At 31.7% G+C, this 17,209-nt stretch overlaps 1 protein-coding gene across 2 annotated transcripts in view; it reads right to left on the minus strand.

The window, feature by feature from the left end:
- The window catches only part of LOC143076160 (spermidine synthase-like), a 61,598-nt gene extending 46,402 nt beyond the window's left edge, over positions 1 to 15,196 (minus strand). For both annotated transcript variants that reach the window (XM_076251838.1, XM_076251837.1), the window contains exons 1-4: positions 15,043 to 15,196; positions 10,591 to 10,711; positions 8,507 to 8,599; positions 5,140 to 5,293 (exon numbers count right to left, since the gene is read on the minus strand). In XM_076251838.1, coding sequence (XP_076107953.1) covers positions 5,140 to 5,293; positions 8,507 to 8,599; positions 10,591 to 10,711; positions 15,043 to 15,173 — 499 coding nt within the window. In that variant the 5' untranslated portion in view covers positions 15,174 to 15,196. The remainder of the gene's footprint in view (positions 1 to 5,139; positions 5,294 to 8,506; positions 8,600 to 10,590; positions 10,712 to 15,042) is intronic.
- Positions 15,197 to 17,209: the final 2,013 nt, after the last annotated feature.

Here is a 17,209-nt window from a genome sequence, read left to right on the forward strand (position 1 = left end):
TTTCAAAGTGCCATATTTTTATAAACAGACGTCTGAGAAGAGTTTATGGACCATGAACTGTTTGGTTGAAGTCTCTGCTATCAGGACAGTCCAGGTGGGGCAGTTCAAAAAAGGTATGGAGGGCCATACGGGCCATCAAAGAATGGTTGTCGCCATCACGCCTTCAGGAGGGATTGGGGGTTAAAGGGATAATTTCTGAAAATGAGAAAAATGTTATCCCCCATCCCTCCACATCTTTTTTCACCTCCCCCAATCCCTTATTCCAAAAATAATCTCAATTCAAATGAGTAGGTCCGGTAAGGACCGATTTTGACCTCAAATTTCATGTTCATCTAACGAAAGATTTTGACCACTTTTTAAAGACTTAAGTGTCTACTTCATTTGATTCAATTTATTTTATGTGAAAGAATTTAACTAATTTTGTCATTAAAAACGATCTGATTCAAGTTCAAATATGAAAAATCTACCAAACATGCAGAAAAATGTCACTTTTCAGATGGTTTTTGTCAAAAATGAAAGTGGCAGCATCTGTGTTCATCCTTAACCTTTATATATTCTATGTATTATCATCAACTACAACTTACATTTCAATATTTAGGATGAACACGAATGCAGCCCCATTCGATTTACACAGAAACCGTCTAAAATTTATCTAAAATGCTAGAATTGTGAAGATTTCAGTAATTTAGCATGACTTAATGGCGCTAGTACCCGATATATGTGCATTGAATTGTCAAAAACAGCCCATATTTATGTAGCAGAAGCATTCTACTATACAAAATAACTAAAAGTTTACATTTTAACAATTTTGTAAAACTGCTATATTTTGGGGCCAAAAAGGGGTCTTACTGGACCTACTCCTTTCTAATTAAGTTGGAAACAATAAATACTCATTTAAATACATCATAAAGTTTTAAAATATAAAATAACTTACAGTCATGGTTGAAACTAATATCAATTAACAGTTAAACTTTTAAAAATAAATTTACAATTACACATCGCAAGACAATTATCACTTCCTTTAACATAATTTTCAAGCAGTGTATGGGAGGTAATATAACATATATAAAACTGTATTCTTTAAATTTTAATTGGAATTGGATTACATGTACCTCCCTTACACTGCTTTTAAATTGTCTAAATTGTCCTTTGAAAAAGAAAATACCTTCCCCCCTCTTTTGCCCCTAATTGATTAATGATTTGATCCATTACCCCCTATAACCATCCCTTTGTAGTATGGAAACTTGTGGTATAATTTCAGAGAGATTTATACACTTAAACACAAGTTATTGACTGAAAACTACAAAAATGCTTATTTGGGCCCCTTTTTTGGCCCCTCACTTATTGAAACACCCCTTGAAGAAAGAACCTCAAAACTCAATTTCAGCGTTTACTTTGTAGTCAGAAACCTTGTAGTATAATTTTAGAGAGATCCATACACTTAAACACAAGTTATTGTCTGTAAACTTGAACCAGATGCTCCGCAGGGCGTAGCTTTATACGACCGCAGAGGTTGAACCCTGAACGGTTAGGGCAAGTATGGACACAACATTCAAGCTGGATTCAGCTCTAAATTTGGATTGTGATTAAATAGTTGACACAGCATAGGTTTCTGACACAGAATGAATGTGTTCTAATGAACTTAAAATTTTTGTTTCTCTTAGAGCAATTCACTATGCTGTTGAATATTAATCCTCTCAAAAAAATGTTTGAAGAAATTTTCTTTTTTATTTATGAAATTTCAAATGAGAAAAATTGAACCCAATTTTTTTAATCACATCCCCCTTTCCCTTATTCCAAAACTAATCTCAATTAAAATTTCTAATGGAGTTTGCAACAATAACTACTCATTTAAATACATCATAAAATATTAAGATGTAAAAAAACTGCTTGTTATCACTGAATGGTAAAGATTATTTTAATTTATCAGTTGGTAGTAAAAAGTGAATATACATTGTATATTGTATATAACAAAGATTTAAGTTGATTCTGGACAAAGAAAGATAACTCCAATTAAAAAAAAATCTTGCTATTGCACAATATTTTGCAATTAGATATTTCTTGCTTACTATTCTGGACAAAGAAAGATAACTCTAATTAAATTTTTTTTTGATATTTCACAATATTGTGCAATTAGATATTTCTTGCCATTGCGCAATACTGTGCAATTGAAAAGACTTGCTATTGCACAATACTTAATATAATAATTTTAGATCCTGATTTGGACCAACTTAAAAACTGGGCCCATAATAAAAAATCTAAGTACATTTTTGAATTCAGCATATCAAAGAACTTCAAGATTTCAATTTTTGTTAAAATCAGACTAAGTTTAATTTTGGACCCTTTGGACTTTAGTGTAGACCAATTTGAAAACAGGACCAAAAATAAAGAATCTACATACACAGTTAGATTTGGTATATCAAAGAACCCCATTTATTCAATTTTTGATGAAATCAAACAAAGTTTAATTTTGGACCCCGATTTGGACCAACTTGAAAACTGGGCCAATAATCAAGAATCTAAGTAAATTTTTAGATTCAGCATATCAAAGAACCTAACTGATTCATTTTTTGTCAAAATCAAACTAAGTTTAATTTTGGACCCTTTGGACCTTAATGTAGACCAATTTGAAAACGGGACCAAAAGTTAAGAATCTACATACACAGTCATGACAGTTAGATTCAGCATATCAAAGAACCCCAATTATTCAATTTTGATGAAATCAAACAAAAGTTTAATTTTGGACCCTTTGGGCCCCTTATTATGTTGGGACCAAAACTCCCAAAATCAAACCCAACCTTTCTTTTATGGTCATAAACCTTGTGTTTAAATTTCATAGATTTCTATTTACTTATACTAACGTTATGGTGCGAAAACCAAGAAAAATGCTTATTTGGGTCCCTTTTTGGCCCCTAATTCCTAAACTGTTGGGACCTAAACTCCCAAAATCAATACCAACCTTCCTTTTGTAGTCATTAACATTGTGTTTAAATTTCATTGATTTCTATTTACTTAAACTAATGTTATTGTGCGAAAACCAAGAATAATGCTTATTTGGGCCCTTTTTTGGCCCCTAATTCCTAAACTGTTGAGACCAAAACTCCCAAAATCAATCCCAACCGTTCTTTTGTGGTCATAAACCTTGTGTCAAAATTTCATAGATTTCTATTTACTTATACTAACGTTATGGTGCGAAAACCAAGAAAAATGCTTATTTGGGTCCCTTTTTGGCCCCTAATTCCTAAACTGTTGGGACCTAAACTCCCAAAATCAATACCAACCTTCCTTTTGTAGTCATTAACATTGTGTTTAAATTTCATTGATTTCTATTTACTTAAACTAATGTTATTGTGCGAAAACCAAGAATAATGCTTATTTGGGCCCTTTTTTGGCCCCTAATTCCTAAACTGTTGAGACCAAAACTCCCAAAATCAATCCCAACCGTTCTTTTGTGGTCATAAACCTTGTGTCAAAATTTCATAGATTTCTATTAACTTAAACTAAAGTTATAGTGCGAAAACCAAGAAAATGCTTATTTGGGCCCTTTTTGGCCCCTAATTCCTAAAATGTTGGGACCAAAACTCCCAAAATCAATACCAACCTTCCTTTTGTGGTCATAAACCTTGTGTTAAAATTTCATAGATTTCCATTCACTTTTACTAAAGTTAGAGTGCGAAAACTAAAAGTATTCGGACGCCGGACGACGACGACGACGCCGACGCCAACGTGATAGCAATATATGACGAAAATTTTTTCAAAATTTGCGGTCGTATAAAAATGCTTCTTTTTGGCCCTTTTTTGGCCCCTTATTCCTAAATGTTCAGGTAAAAAACCCCAAACTGACACCAAGCCTTCCTTCATGGAACCTTGTGGTACAATGTCAGAGGGATCCATACAGTTGTTGTCCTGAAACTTCAAAAATGCTTGTTTTTGGCCCCTTTTTGGCCCTTAATTCCTAGACTGTTTGCCCATTAACCCTTAAAATTAATTCCAACCTTCTACTTAATGGTATGAACATTGTGGTACAATTTCAGAGTAATTGAAATATTTAAACACAACTTCTTGTCCTGAAACTAGATAAATGTATTTTGGGCCCCATTGGGCCCCTAATTCCTAAACTGATGGGACCATAACCCCCAAAATCAATCCCAACCTTCCTTTTATTGTTATAAACATTGTGTTCAAATTTTATTGATTTCTATTTACTTATACTTAAGTTATTATCCGGAAACTATCCGTCTTCGGACGACGCTGACGACAACGATGTGACACAATATTCGTGCTTGATAAAGGTCTGAATTTAGATTGTAATTTAATATTTGACACAAACATAATAGGTTTCTAACACAGAATAACTGTAGTCAAAGAAGTTAGAATTGGTTATATGATTTAAATCTATATTCATTTTTTTTCTTTTGTGCAATACACTATGCTGTTGCATACTGACCTCCCCCTCCCCCCAAATATTTATTCTATTCCCTCCTCAGTATATTAGTTCCTTCAGAGATTTTTGAATGAAAAAAATCCCATAAAAAAGACAGAGTAAATTTTGCCAAACACAACTAGAATAGGCAAGCAGGTGGTATTGCTAACCTGAGACCCTTGGGAACATAAAGACCAAGTTTTATTGGTTTTTTTTTTACATTTTGCATATTTATATTTTTGTTTGTAAGATTGTTATCAACAAGATTGCCACAAAGTAGCCAATGTCCACTACCTGTGTAAATATTGAATAAAATTGTGTGAACAGTATAGAGTTGCACAACAGGATCATAGATAATACTACAGTATTAAAATGTATTTTAAGTTTTTGTATTTTCACCAGTTATTCAAAAGGCAGAACATGGTGACAATGTCGTGCAACAGTTGAAAAAATTGTCTTAGTCCCATCTGTCCATTAAAGTGGCTGAACCATCATGGCTGTAGTTGACGCAATCCTACCAAACAAAAAGAGCATATGCAAAAAAAATTATGCTTTTAAGTATGCAACTTCTCTGTCAAACAGCCATTAAACACTGATGTGTTTCAGACAAATGGACAAACAAAGTACTCAGTAGAAAACAGAATACTCCTCTTTAATTTAAGGTTGGGCATAAAAATTAAACTTTGTGAATGTTAATTTCTTATTCAAAGGAATACCTATTGGGTCAGGTGCATCTGTTATTATGACATCAAACTCATTTTTGTGATCTTTCATGTACTGTATCCCATCTCCAATAAATAATTCCATTCTGGGGTTATCAAAACTTTGTGCTATATGTGGTAAATATTTCTTACTAACCTCTACTACTTTCTGAAAGAAAAAAAAATGTTAATGAAAGAACCTTTGTTAGAAATACTATCTAATATTATCATAACACAAATAAGGTTATTGATGTCCAAGAAGAAGTGATTGATATAACAGAAACATTAATCCAGACCACTAAGACAGAAAAACCTGAAAAGCAACTTTGGGGAGCAAAGAAAGTTTGTTGTGAGCACCCATGTAAACCAATTTGTTTTTATGAGAAATACATTCAAATCAACCTTCAATGAACAAGACCTCCTATCCTACAAATAAAGGTGACATCTTAATTATTATTCCCCAACTGGCAATGACAAAGGGGATTTCAGTTTTGCACAGTTAGTTCATCCGTCCATCTGTTTGTCTTGTCTGTCTGCTCTGTCTGTCCATCACTTGACCAGCAAATCAGTTTTCCACACTCTTTGCTTCATGCTAGAAGATATTGATTCAATGTTTGCTATACAGTTTTATTATGACCAGGTACAGGTCTCTGGTGATTTTATGCAGAGTTTGGTCCTCTGACATTTTCAGTTAAAAAATCATTTTCAGTTTTCCAAATTTTTTTATTGTCATTCTTAAAGACATTGATTTCATTTTCATTATGTACTGTAATTGTACTTTTTTTAAAGGGTACTTATTTTCCCGAATTGCGTATATCAAACAAGTTCGCAGGTATTTGTTTTTCACGATTTTTTCTCAAAATAAAAAAAAATGTTTTATTGTTATAACTATTGCCTCGTGTGTAAATCTGAACCGTATTTTAAGTAAAATCATAAATAGCTATCAGGTATCCAGTATTACACGCTGGGCGGTTAGTGCAAGAGGGGTAATTAAGGATTCAGTATGGGTTTGTAGCAATTAAATAATGATGTCAAGTTTTGACAGGTGTTAAATATTATAATCACAGGCAAAAAAACAACAAAAAGTTACATGATCAATGAAAATATTATATAAGATTAAATAGTTTTAAAATTTTGATTACTGCTAATTAATTTAGATAAATGTTTGATCTCTTTTTTCTTTTGTTCCATAATATTCAAATTATTTCCGTTATATTATATTATCAGCTTGGACATACTTAGACAAATGTTGATTTTAAAAGGAATCTTTTGATTAATAACTACATTTATAAAATTATTAAGCTCAAACAATTCATTATTTTTCATGAAACAAATAAAACAAAATAATTTTTTTTATTAAATACATGAAGAATATGTCCCTTTCAATGGATTTTTACAGTGAACTAGACTGTTATAAAAAAAATATTTAAAAATTAAAGCATTTTTATTTTTTTACAAATTTTTTTCTCTGGATTTTTATGGGATGAAAAGGGGGTGCGGACTATACATAAATGCGTACTATACACGGTCGAATACAGTAATTATAAAATTTTACTATTTTGTTTGTTATCATATGATTACAGTAAAGCTTTCAAAAACATTGTCTGCTATTATTCACACATGTTTGTAAATCAATCGATAACAACAATAGAAAGTCATATGGTTCAAGGTAATCTCGAGTCATTATTGTTTCTTTGATTTTTTATTGTTTTTTTCTTGTCACCTGTTGATATTAATCTAGTTTGTTTAATAACAGGGTTGTAAGGTTATTGATGTATGCATAGATGAACAGTAAATTTTCAGTTAAAAAGTTGGATTTAGATTCGTGTGTATTTATTTTCGCAATAATAAACCAACCATGAAATTCGTGAAAATAAATACACCTCAAAAATAAATACAATTACAGTAGTTTAAACTTGACAATAGATAAATTTACCCCTTTTTGCTCTGGTATAATGCATTTTAATCTGAAGGGGACTCTGTATTTTCATGCAATACTCTTAAAATTATTGTTTCAAATAGTATTTAGTAGTGTTGTCTAAATCTTGCAGTTTTGGCTAACCGGTTCTTCGGATAATCGTTCGGCCGATTAACCGGTTAATGGGTAGTTCAAGTTGATGTTTGAAGACCTTATTTATAGTACCCTACACATGTAAGCTTATATAGAACGATGAATTGAAGTTTGTTTTGTTGGCATTATAAGGTAACCTGGCGAAGTTTGACTTTTAATAATCCAAAACACTGTATCTACTATGCCGTTCGTAATAACTTCATATTGAAAATAAAAATCTTTTTGATCTCGTCGAATAGAAAAATATCTGAAACCGATGATTCTTTTTTTTTCTCTTGATGTCTTCAAAAATAATGACAAAGCCTTGCACGATGGAGGTTGCACATTCTGATGTAGGTCTACGATATATTAGATAAAAAAAAAATCAGCAAATTAAAAAAAATTTGATGAGCATATTTTGGGATACTATTTAATAAATGATCATCTTAATAATGAACTCCGCTAGTGTAACCAGGACCAAATAATCAGGTCCAGGACTCATGTTTGCATCTAAAGATATGTCAAAAAGACATAAAATTAGAATATTGCAAACAATAAATTAATTGTGTATAAAGTGATTGCCTTAGAGAAGCTCTAGAGAAGCCTTAAGTTTATGTCAGTTAAGACACTTACAGCATAATTTAATGTTTTTATCTTTTAAATCAGGCAAATGAGTTAAGAAGTTGGACAAGCTCAATTTCCTGCAACTTTCCCAAATGGACAAGTTAAAGAAATGATAAATATAAAGGCCTGACTGCTGTTTAAACAACTAAAGTGGATGACAACAGACAGCAGAATTTTATACCATAAATCTGTTTTGATGCATTGCATTCCATGTATATTTAACTGAAAAATTTAAAGAAATTTCATAAATAAATTAATATTATTTGAGAAATATGTCTTGCAAACAATTGAAGGTTCCAAAAAGTTAAAATAGAACTTTTTTTTATATTCAGGATCTAATTTATGGAATAAATATGATCTCAATTACAAGCTCATTTAGATGTAATATTTTATATGCACAATATTTTTTAACACACTTACTTAAACCTTTAATATAGTTGAGGTATTTTGAATGATGCCAATACTATTTGAATTAAACACTTTTACTGGGTTTACTGGTTTTGCAAAATTTATATTTCATAAAGATTTCTCATTTGATTATTCATGTGTGTGCTTGTTTGATTATTTTGTAATTCTTTGTTTGTTATATACTTCAATGTATTTCATGGGAGCCTCAGGGAAGATTAGTTTGAAGATATGCAAGTATTAAAAGTTCAGTAAAATACTTAATACATTAATGCTACCCTAACTTTACTGGTAATTACTTGCCTCATCAATCTCACATAAAACCACCTTCTGTATAGACGGATACTTTAGAACTTCTCTCACTACTCCTCCATCCCCTCCACCAACAATAAGTACCTGTCCGGAAAATAATACAATTATACCAACCATTCATTCAAAAAAACAGTAAACCTTTCAATTAATTGAAAACATAAAGTTAAATGTGGAAATTTTTGGAAGGAGTTAAACTGCCAGACAAAAAATGAAAAAAAGACATTCACAAGGTAGATCGGAAGAAAGTTTATGAAATTGACAAAAGGAAAAGTAAATGTAAACCAGATGCTCCACAGGGCTCAGCTTTGTACGACCGCAGTGGTCGAACCCTGAACAGTTGGGGCAAATTTGGTCACAATATTCAAGCTTGTTACTGTCTGAATTTGGATTGTGATCAAATTTTTGACATAATATAGGTTTTTGTCACAAAATAAATGTGGTCAAAGATCTAACAAATCTATTGCACAATACTGTGCAATTGAAGATTTCTTCTTGAATTTTGAAAACAAAGTCTAAGGGAGGTAATCAAGTTATCAAACATATATATAACAGTATTCTTTAAATTTCAATTGCATTACCTCCCTTAAATTGCTTTTAAATTGTCTAAATTGTCCTTAAACCAGAAAAAACGTTTGTTTTTCCCCCTTTGCTTAATGATTTGAGCCATAACTCCCCATGACCATCTCCTTGTAGTATTGAAACTCTTGGTATAATTTCAGAGAGATTTGATTTTTAGTATTGGTATTGTCATATGATAAAGTCATGCTGATTATAAGCATGATAAGATGCAGAGTTTTCTCTACTTTCAAAATCTTTCTGTTTGAACCCGTCGACCTGGAACTTATCAATTATTGGTAATTTTATTTATTTGGAAAACAATAGGGCCTGGAATGGAGTAAATTTTAATCAACAGCATTGTCCTATATTAGTTATAAATAAGGTTGAATTCTTTGATTCACCATTTTTTACGTCATGCCGGCTAGCAAATTTAAACTGTACCTATGCCTTATTTTAAGTCTAAATTTTTAGTATTCGTATTGTCATATTAAAATACTACAATAGGAAACAATGTGACAATGATGAATTTGGTATAGTGTTAACCATGTGAGTATGGCCTGTGTATATATAGCAAATCCCAAATACACCATTTGGTGGTGCGTCTGACAGATGTGGAACATACAGATAAGGTATACGTAATATGTGACACATAATGACATGACTAAAAGAAATTGCATCGGATAGTTCCAGACTATTAATTTGTCTAATTGCTTATTGTTTGAAACAGTAATCGATGTAAAAGAGTAAAATTTTTAGTATACCCTAACAAGTATATATATACCCATATATGAGTTTGACTTGAAGCTTTCTTCGGTATACGTTTATTAGGTGAACAAAAGAATGGTCTTTAGATTTAGTAGTATAGAAGTATGACTTATATAGTTTGATAGTGATTGTTTTATAGCATGAAAAAAGTTACTAATAGCAAACAAATGTTCTTTTTTGCAGTGATTGTTCTAATGAATAAAGATTAAAATATATATAAAAATTATGAAATTAAAGAATGTTTAAATAATAAAAGAACAGGAATATTAGATTCAACATGTTGATTAAAGACAAAGGAAATTTGTAAGTACAAGGGTACTATAAACATATTACATTCTGATGCAAAGTTTAAGATAATTTTTAAAACTTTAAAAGACAATTTCTACAGCACACTGTTACATTTACAACACAATTTATGTTGATAAAAAACCTCCCGGCAGTCTTCATGCTGAACAGCAGCCCAGACAGCCCAGGCTTGTAAAATTGCTCTCGGGCCTGTAAAAATCATATCTACAGGCCAACAGAATTTAACTAAATAATTTCAAAAGTTGAGCTTCGGGCCTGTAGATTTTACAGTTCATCGTGAAGACTGCAGTCCTCCTGATCTGAGTCCTAATCTCATGACATAAAATTCCCAATCTCATGATCTGAGTTTCACAGTTTCACAGTCATGTAGGCCATCTTTGTTGGCAGGTTGAATCATTGGACACATGTCTCCTATTTCCAAGAGTTTATATTATATAACACGTTACCTTTCGTGGATTTGGATGACAGCTCAATGGCAGATGTGCGATCATTTCTTGGTATGCAAACTCATCTCTCTCTGTTATCTGTATCACGCCATCTAGTACCAGCACATTTCCAAAACTTTTACTGTGATATAGATAAATGTGTAATCATTTTGTATTGCATGTCAATGTTTGTATTTGTATTGTGTATTTATCTTATGCTGTAGTCTAAACATTGCCCAATAGTATTCTATATTTGTTCATTTGTATTATACCTTTTTCAGATTGTATTTGTTTATTCAATTTGTATATTCTCTTTTTGCATTCTGTAGTTGTTCATTATAACATTTCCATCAATATTCTTAGGACTTATGATGGTATTCTTATGTATGATGTAGCTCAATTATGGTGGTTTTTGCTTGAGTGTTATAGTGTTACCTGCTAAAATGTGATTCTCATGTATGATATATCGATGTTATAGCTAAAATATGGTGCTTTTTGCTCAACATGCTCATTTTTTGTAGGCCATTAGTTTTTTCTTTTGAATTGTTTTTCATTTGTCATTTCAGGGTCTTTTATAGCTGACTATGCTGTAAGGGCTTTGCTCATTGTTGAAGGCCATACAGTGACCTATAGTTGTTAATTTCTGTGTCATTTGGTCTCTTGTGGCAAGTATACCACCTCTTCTTTCTGGTGGTCTAGCATATGTTTGGTTTGCTTCAGCTTTAAATGTTGTCATGTTTAACCTTATCGTCTGTAACAGCTATCACATATATATGACATAAGGGGAAAAGTACAAGTATATAACTAAATAACACCTTAAGAGGTCAATTGACAATTTCATCAAATGTTGTTTATTTGCAGATCTTACTATGCTGAAATTTATTGCTGTTTACAGTTCATTTCGATCTATAATAATATTCAAGATAATAACAAATAAATTGCTTCGCCAGGCACAGCTGGATAGGACTGCAGAGGTCCAACCCTGAACTGTTGAGGCAAAATGGACACAATATTGGCAATAGATACAGGTCTAAATTTGGATAGTAATTTAAAGATATTGGACACAGAATAACTTTAATCAAAGAACTTAAAATTGGTAATGATTTGAATTTATATTCAATTTTTTGCTTTGGTGCAATACATTGTGCCTATGCAAATCTCCCCCCCCCCCCCACCCCCCCAAAAAAATAAAAAATAAAAATTTGCCCCCTTTCTTTTTGGCGTTTGAGTAATAAAGTATGCTGTTGTGTATTGAATCCCTGTCCCCCTCCCCCCTTTTTCCAAAAAAAACCCACATTTCTTTCCCTAAAGATATGGGCATTATCTCAATTTAAATTTCCAATGGAGTATGTTTGCAACCATAATTACCCATTTAAATACATCATAAAATTCTAAAACCAGATGCTCTGTAGGGCGCAGCTTTATACGACTGCAGAGGTCGAACCCTGAACAGTTGGGGCAAGTATGGACACAACATTTATGCTTGATACAGCTCTGAATTTGGATTGTGATTAAATAGTTGACACAACATAGGTTTCTGACACAGAATGAATGTGGTCTAAGAACTTAAACTTAAAAACTTAAAAATTTTAAAATGGACATTTACCTTTTTATGGTCCAATATCCAAAATCTAAATACATGGTTAGATTTAGCATATCAAAGAACCCCAAGAATTCAATTTTTGTTAAAATCAAACTAAGTTTAATTTTGGACCCTTTGGACCTTAATGTAGACCAATTTGAAAACAGGACCAAAAATTAAGAATCTAAATACACGGTTAGATTTGGCATATCAAAGAACCCCAATAATTTAATTTTTTGATGAAATCAAACAAAGTTTAATTTTGGACCCTTATTCCTAAACTGTTGGGACCAAAAAATCAATCCCAACCTTCCTTTTATGCTCATAACCCTTGTGTTAAAGTTTCATAGATTTCTATTTACTTATATGAAAGTTATTGTGCAAAAACCAAGAAAAATGCTTATTTGGGACCTTTTTTTTGGCCCTAATTCCTAAACTGTTGGGACCAAAACTCCCAAAATCAGTCCCAACTTTCCTTTTGTGGTCATAAACCTTATGTTAAAATTTCATAGATTTCTGTTTACTTATACTAAAGTTATTGTGTGAAAACCAAGAAAAATGCTTATTTGGGCCCTTTTTGGCCCCTAATTCCTAAACTGTTGGGACCAAAACTCCCAAAATAAATCCCAGCCTTCTTTTTATGGTCATAAATAATCCTCTGTTTAAATTTCATAGATTTCTATTTACTTATACTAAAGTTCATGAAGTTATAGTGCAAAAACCAGATGTCTTCGGACAACGACGATGCCGCCAACGTCATACCAATATACGACCAAAAAATTTTCAATTTTTGCTGTCGTATAACATCAAATTTGAAAAATAGTGTAAAAGGAGGATTTAAATCCAACATTGTACAACATTGTACAATTTTGTTTTTGGATGACCTCTCGGCCCTTACACTGCTTTTAAATTGACTATTAACCAGGAAACCCTTGTTATTCCCACTTGTTCGCCCCTAATTCCTAATTGGTTTAAGACATAACCACCCAAAGCCAATCCTAACCATCCCTTTGTGGTATGGAAACTTGTGGTATAGTTTCAGAGAGATCCATACACCATTTCACAAGTTATTGTCTGAAAACTAGAAAAATGCTTATTTGGGCCCTTTTATGGCTTCTTATTCCTAAACTGAATATTTATGTCTGGATTGATCTCAACCTTATTAACATAATTATACCATGTCAGATTTGCTCTAAATGCTTTAGTTTCAGATATAATAAAAAAACTGCATTTTAACACTATTTTATTTTAGGCCATGTTGGCCATGTTCATGATGTTGGCAAGTAGGGTAATCATGTTATCAGAAACTTTTTAAAACAAAATACCCTGATGATGATTGTGGCCAAGTTTGGTTTCAGAGGAGACATTTTTTGTAAAATTTAACAGACTGTCTGAGACGACAGACGTCAAGTGATGTGAAAAGTTCACTTAGCCCATTGGGCCAGGTGAGCTAAAAAAAGACTTGTATAGTGAGATGAGATATATAACACAGTCACAAAGTAAACATTAAATTACAGAAATGCATTCTAAATTATGTCAATAGGTCAAATAAACATGATAGTACGATCTGAGAGTACAAATGTACTCAAGGTTACAGAAAGAAACAAAAATAAGTAACAATAAAAAATCATGCATTAGAGTATAAAATCAATTAACAGCTATCCAAGGTATTTAGTGCTTTAACATTATGGACAGTCAAAGAAGACATGACCTGTGCAAGACCAAAATAAAGTATGGACAGGCAGAAGATTAGTAAGGATTTAACCTTAAACAAATATGTACCATGTTACATGTATATATATATAGATATTTAGCAATCTCTAAATAGAAAATTAAAGTGGATGTGTATTTATACATGTACATATCATGTACATACCAAAAACAAATTAGAAAAGAATACAAATTTAGTTATGTTTTAATTTGTTGATGAAAAATCTGATGTTAGTGCCAAATGGCCAATGTACATGATGTAAACTATATTTAAAGATCTTATTACAACATTAATAAGATAACCTTTACTAAAAGGTTTGTTTTTACTGAAAGGTTTGTTAAAAGGTTCAATAAGTTTACAAGGATTTCTGTAGTTTTAGTACAATAGTGTTGTCTAATTTAGGATGTGAAATACGGCTTTAATAAGTTGTCTACAGGTTCATCTAAATTTACTTATCTTGCTTATCAAATCTTTGTACATGTATCTATATACATGATATATGAAAGAATTTAGTACATGTCTTAAATAAGTTATGGTAATAAAATCCTTGACTTAAGAATTAACCAGTGATGCATTGATTACGTTTGTTAAAATCTATGACAACACTACATACACAGGCTTAAAGGACGAGTTGGAATATATACAAGATATTTACGTGCAAAACAGAGTTCACGAAAAGTGTCAGCCTCAGGGTTTTACCACCAAAATTTTGCATAGGACTGACACAATTTTAATATTTTTCAATATAATTAATAGTGAGGACCAGTAGATTTTCTTCAAGGACCACCAGGGAAAAAAGATTTCACGAACTCTGCAAAATGGCTGTCATAGTCCTACAAAACCTAAATAATGACATTTTCCAGGTATAAAATTGATTTGTGATCCCTGTGAATTGATAACCCATTTTGAGTATGGTCCAAATACTAATATTATCTGGAACAGTGTTATACTCTCCTTTTATGTTCGATGTAGATATTTGGTCACTTAATCTTATTATTTAATATCAAATTAAGGTCACATTTATAACGATAAAAGATATATAAAAAAAGCATTTTAGGGTGTTCGGTGGTGTTTGGCGGTGTGCGGTGGTGAAAAGACCTACCGCCAGGTCTAGGACGAACATGTGATCCCGACTTGAGTTTTAATATTAATAATGAAATGACAGGCTGTTATAATAAACCTTTTGAAGACAAATATTTCTTGATATTTAGATCTTTCTTTGTACAAAATTTCTTCTATTTCCAAACTAGCACTATAGCCAGCCCACTGGTCGTTTTCTTCTCGAAACCATTTACCATCGATAACTGCCATCTCGTTTTTTAGCTCTATCCAGTTAAAATGAATTACCTCCCCTGACAACGGTCTCGTTAAATGGGAACAAAAAGCGACATGAAGCGACAAGTTGACTTTATTGTCGCTAGAAAATCATTCAAATTTTTGTTTTATTTTTCTCTGCTACTTTAATTAGGGGGGAGGGTCTGAACACAGAAGCATGCTAAATAACAAACGCTGCGCGGAAATAAAAATCAAGAAAAACGAAGCACGTGAAATAAAATCGTAAATATTAATGAAAATATTAGATCTAAAAGTTATTACATTTACCGCCTTTGCCGTTTTATCCGTGGCCATGGGGCCAATTTAACCAACCAAGTAACCAAAATGGCTTTTCAAATTATCCGTAAACATTTGTTACAATCAGTATTATTAATTGGATATCAAAAGCTGTACATGTTATAGTTGAAAAACAATTGTAATTTGGTGTTCAATCATACTTTTTGCCTGATAAGTCAAGATATGACTAAAGACCAATGTTTTTGGGTTTTTTTTTTTTGTTGTTGTTTTTATTTGTTCTTTTCAAATATATATATATATATATATAAAGTATGAATATTCATAGTATAAATAAGAAAGAGGAAAAAAAACACCATTGTTTCCATTCTATACTGGGGGGGGGGGGGGGGGGGGGCTATGGTTTGTTTTTATAAAAAAAAAGTTTGTTTCCAGTTTTTGGAGAAAAAATAATTTTTTTAGATTCTGAGAAAAAAAAAATGTTTGTTTCACCCTCAGCTGCCACTATATGTAATGCTAAAATTGAAAGAAAAAAATTGTTTTCGACTTGTCGCGAAAAAAATAGATTGTTTTTCGCCACAGGCGAAAAAAATAATTTGTCCAGAAAAAAAAAACCATAGCCCCCCCCCCCCCAGAAAATTTGTCCAGAAAAAAAAACCATAGCCCCCCCCCCCCCCCCCCCAGAAAATCAAATGGTTGCTGCTTTATACTTTAAATCATTTTACTAAAATAATGCCAAAACTTAGTTCTACTGAATATAACCTTAACATTGGCATGTGGAATATTCAAGGTTTAAATTCAGAAAAAATTTCTGATTATGCATTTGTAAATTTTGTATCAAAAATGCATATTATTAGTCTTGTTGAAACTTGGAGTGACAATGGTAAACCTGTTGATAATATTCCTGGATTTGATTTATATGTAATAGTACCAGGAAAAAACATAAAAGAGCCAGACGTGGTTCTGGTGGTATTTCTCTGCATGTCAGAAGTTCTATATATAAAGGTATATCCAAACTAACTTGTACTCATAATAATGCTGTATGGGTTAAACTAGATAAACATTTTTTTAATCTTAAGAATGATATTTTTATGGCTACAGTATATTTTTCACCAGAATATTCTTCTGGTTGTACAGAAGATATAAATGAAGTTTATTCAAAGTTGCTAAGAAATATTGAGCACTATAGTCAACTCAGAGATATTGTAATTCAAGGTGATTTTAATGCATATGAGACAATATCTGAAAAAGTCTAGTTTTTGGCAATACTGAAGAAAAAACAAAAAAAAATCTTTAGACCCGGTATTTTAATAGCACAAATCGAAGAACACACATTGGGGATCTAGGAACTGTTGTCTGTAATTCAAATACTTGTTTAATAAGGAAACAATGGCAATTTAAAAAATGGTACAAAAAAAAATCCAGTTCTTTCCTGTTACCAAAGTGAATCAATTTTAAAAAGTTTCTAATGGGAATAAGGAATAAGTTTAAGACACTATTTGTGGTTTACTAGTATATCCTGTAATAGTTTATCAAATGCCAATTATTGATTTTAGCATTTGCAATACAAAAGGTTTAGAAATATACTTAAATATAGTCAGATATGTCGGTAACATGAAAGAATCTTGAGTAACAGGACAACGGTAACAGGACAGAGTTGGTAACAGAAAGGATTTTTCTGCTTTATTTTAAAGTTTAAGAAAAATAAATCATTTTAGATTGGTCACAATTGGAAGATAACAGCAAACAATGTCATTTATCCTTTGAAACTGTATTTG

This window comes from Mytilus galloprovincialis, chromosome 5 (genome assembly GCF_965363235.1).
Source record: "Mytilus galloprovincialis chromosome 5, xbMytGall1.hap1.1, whole genome shotgun sequence".
NCBI classification, from domain to species: Eukaryota; Metazoa; Mollusca; class Bivalvia; order Mytilida; family Mytilidae; genus Mytilus; species Mytilus galloprovincialis.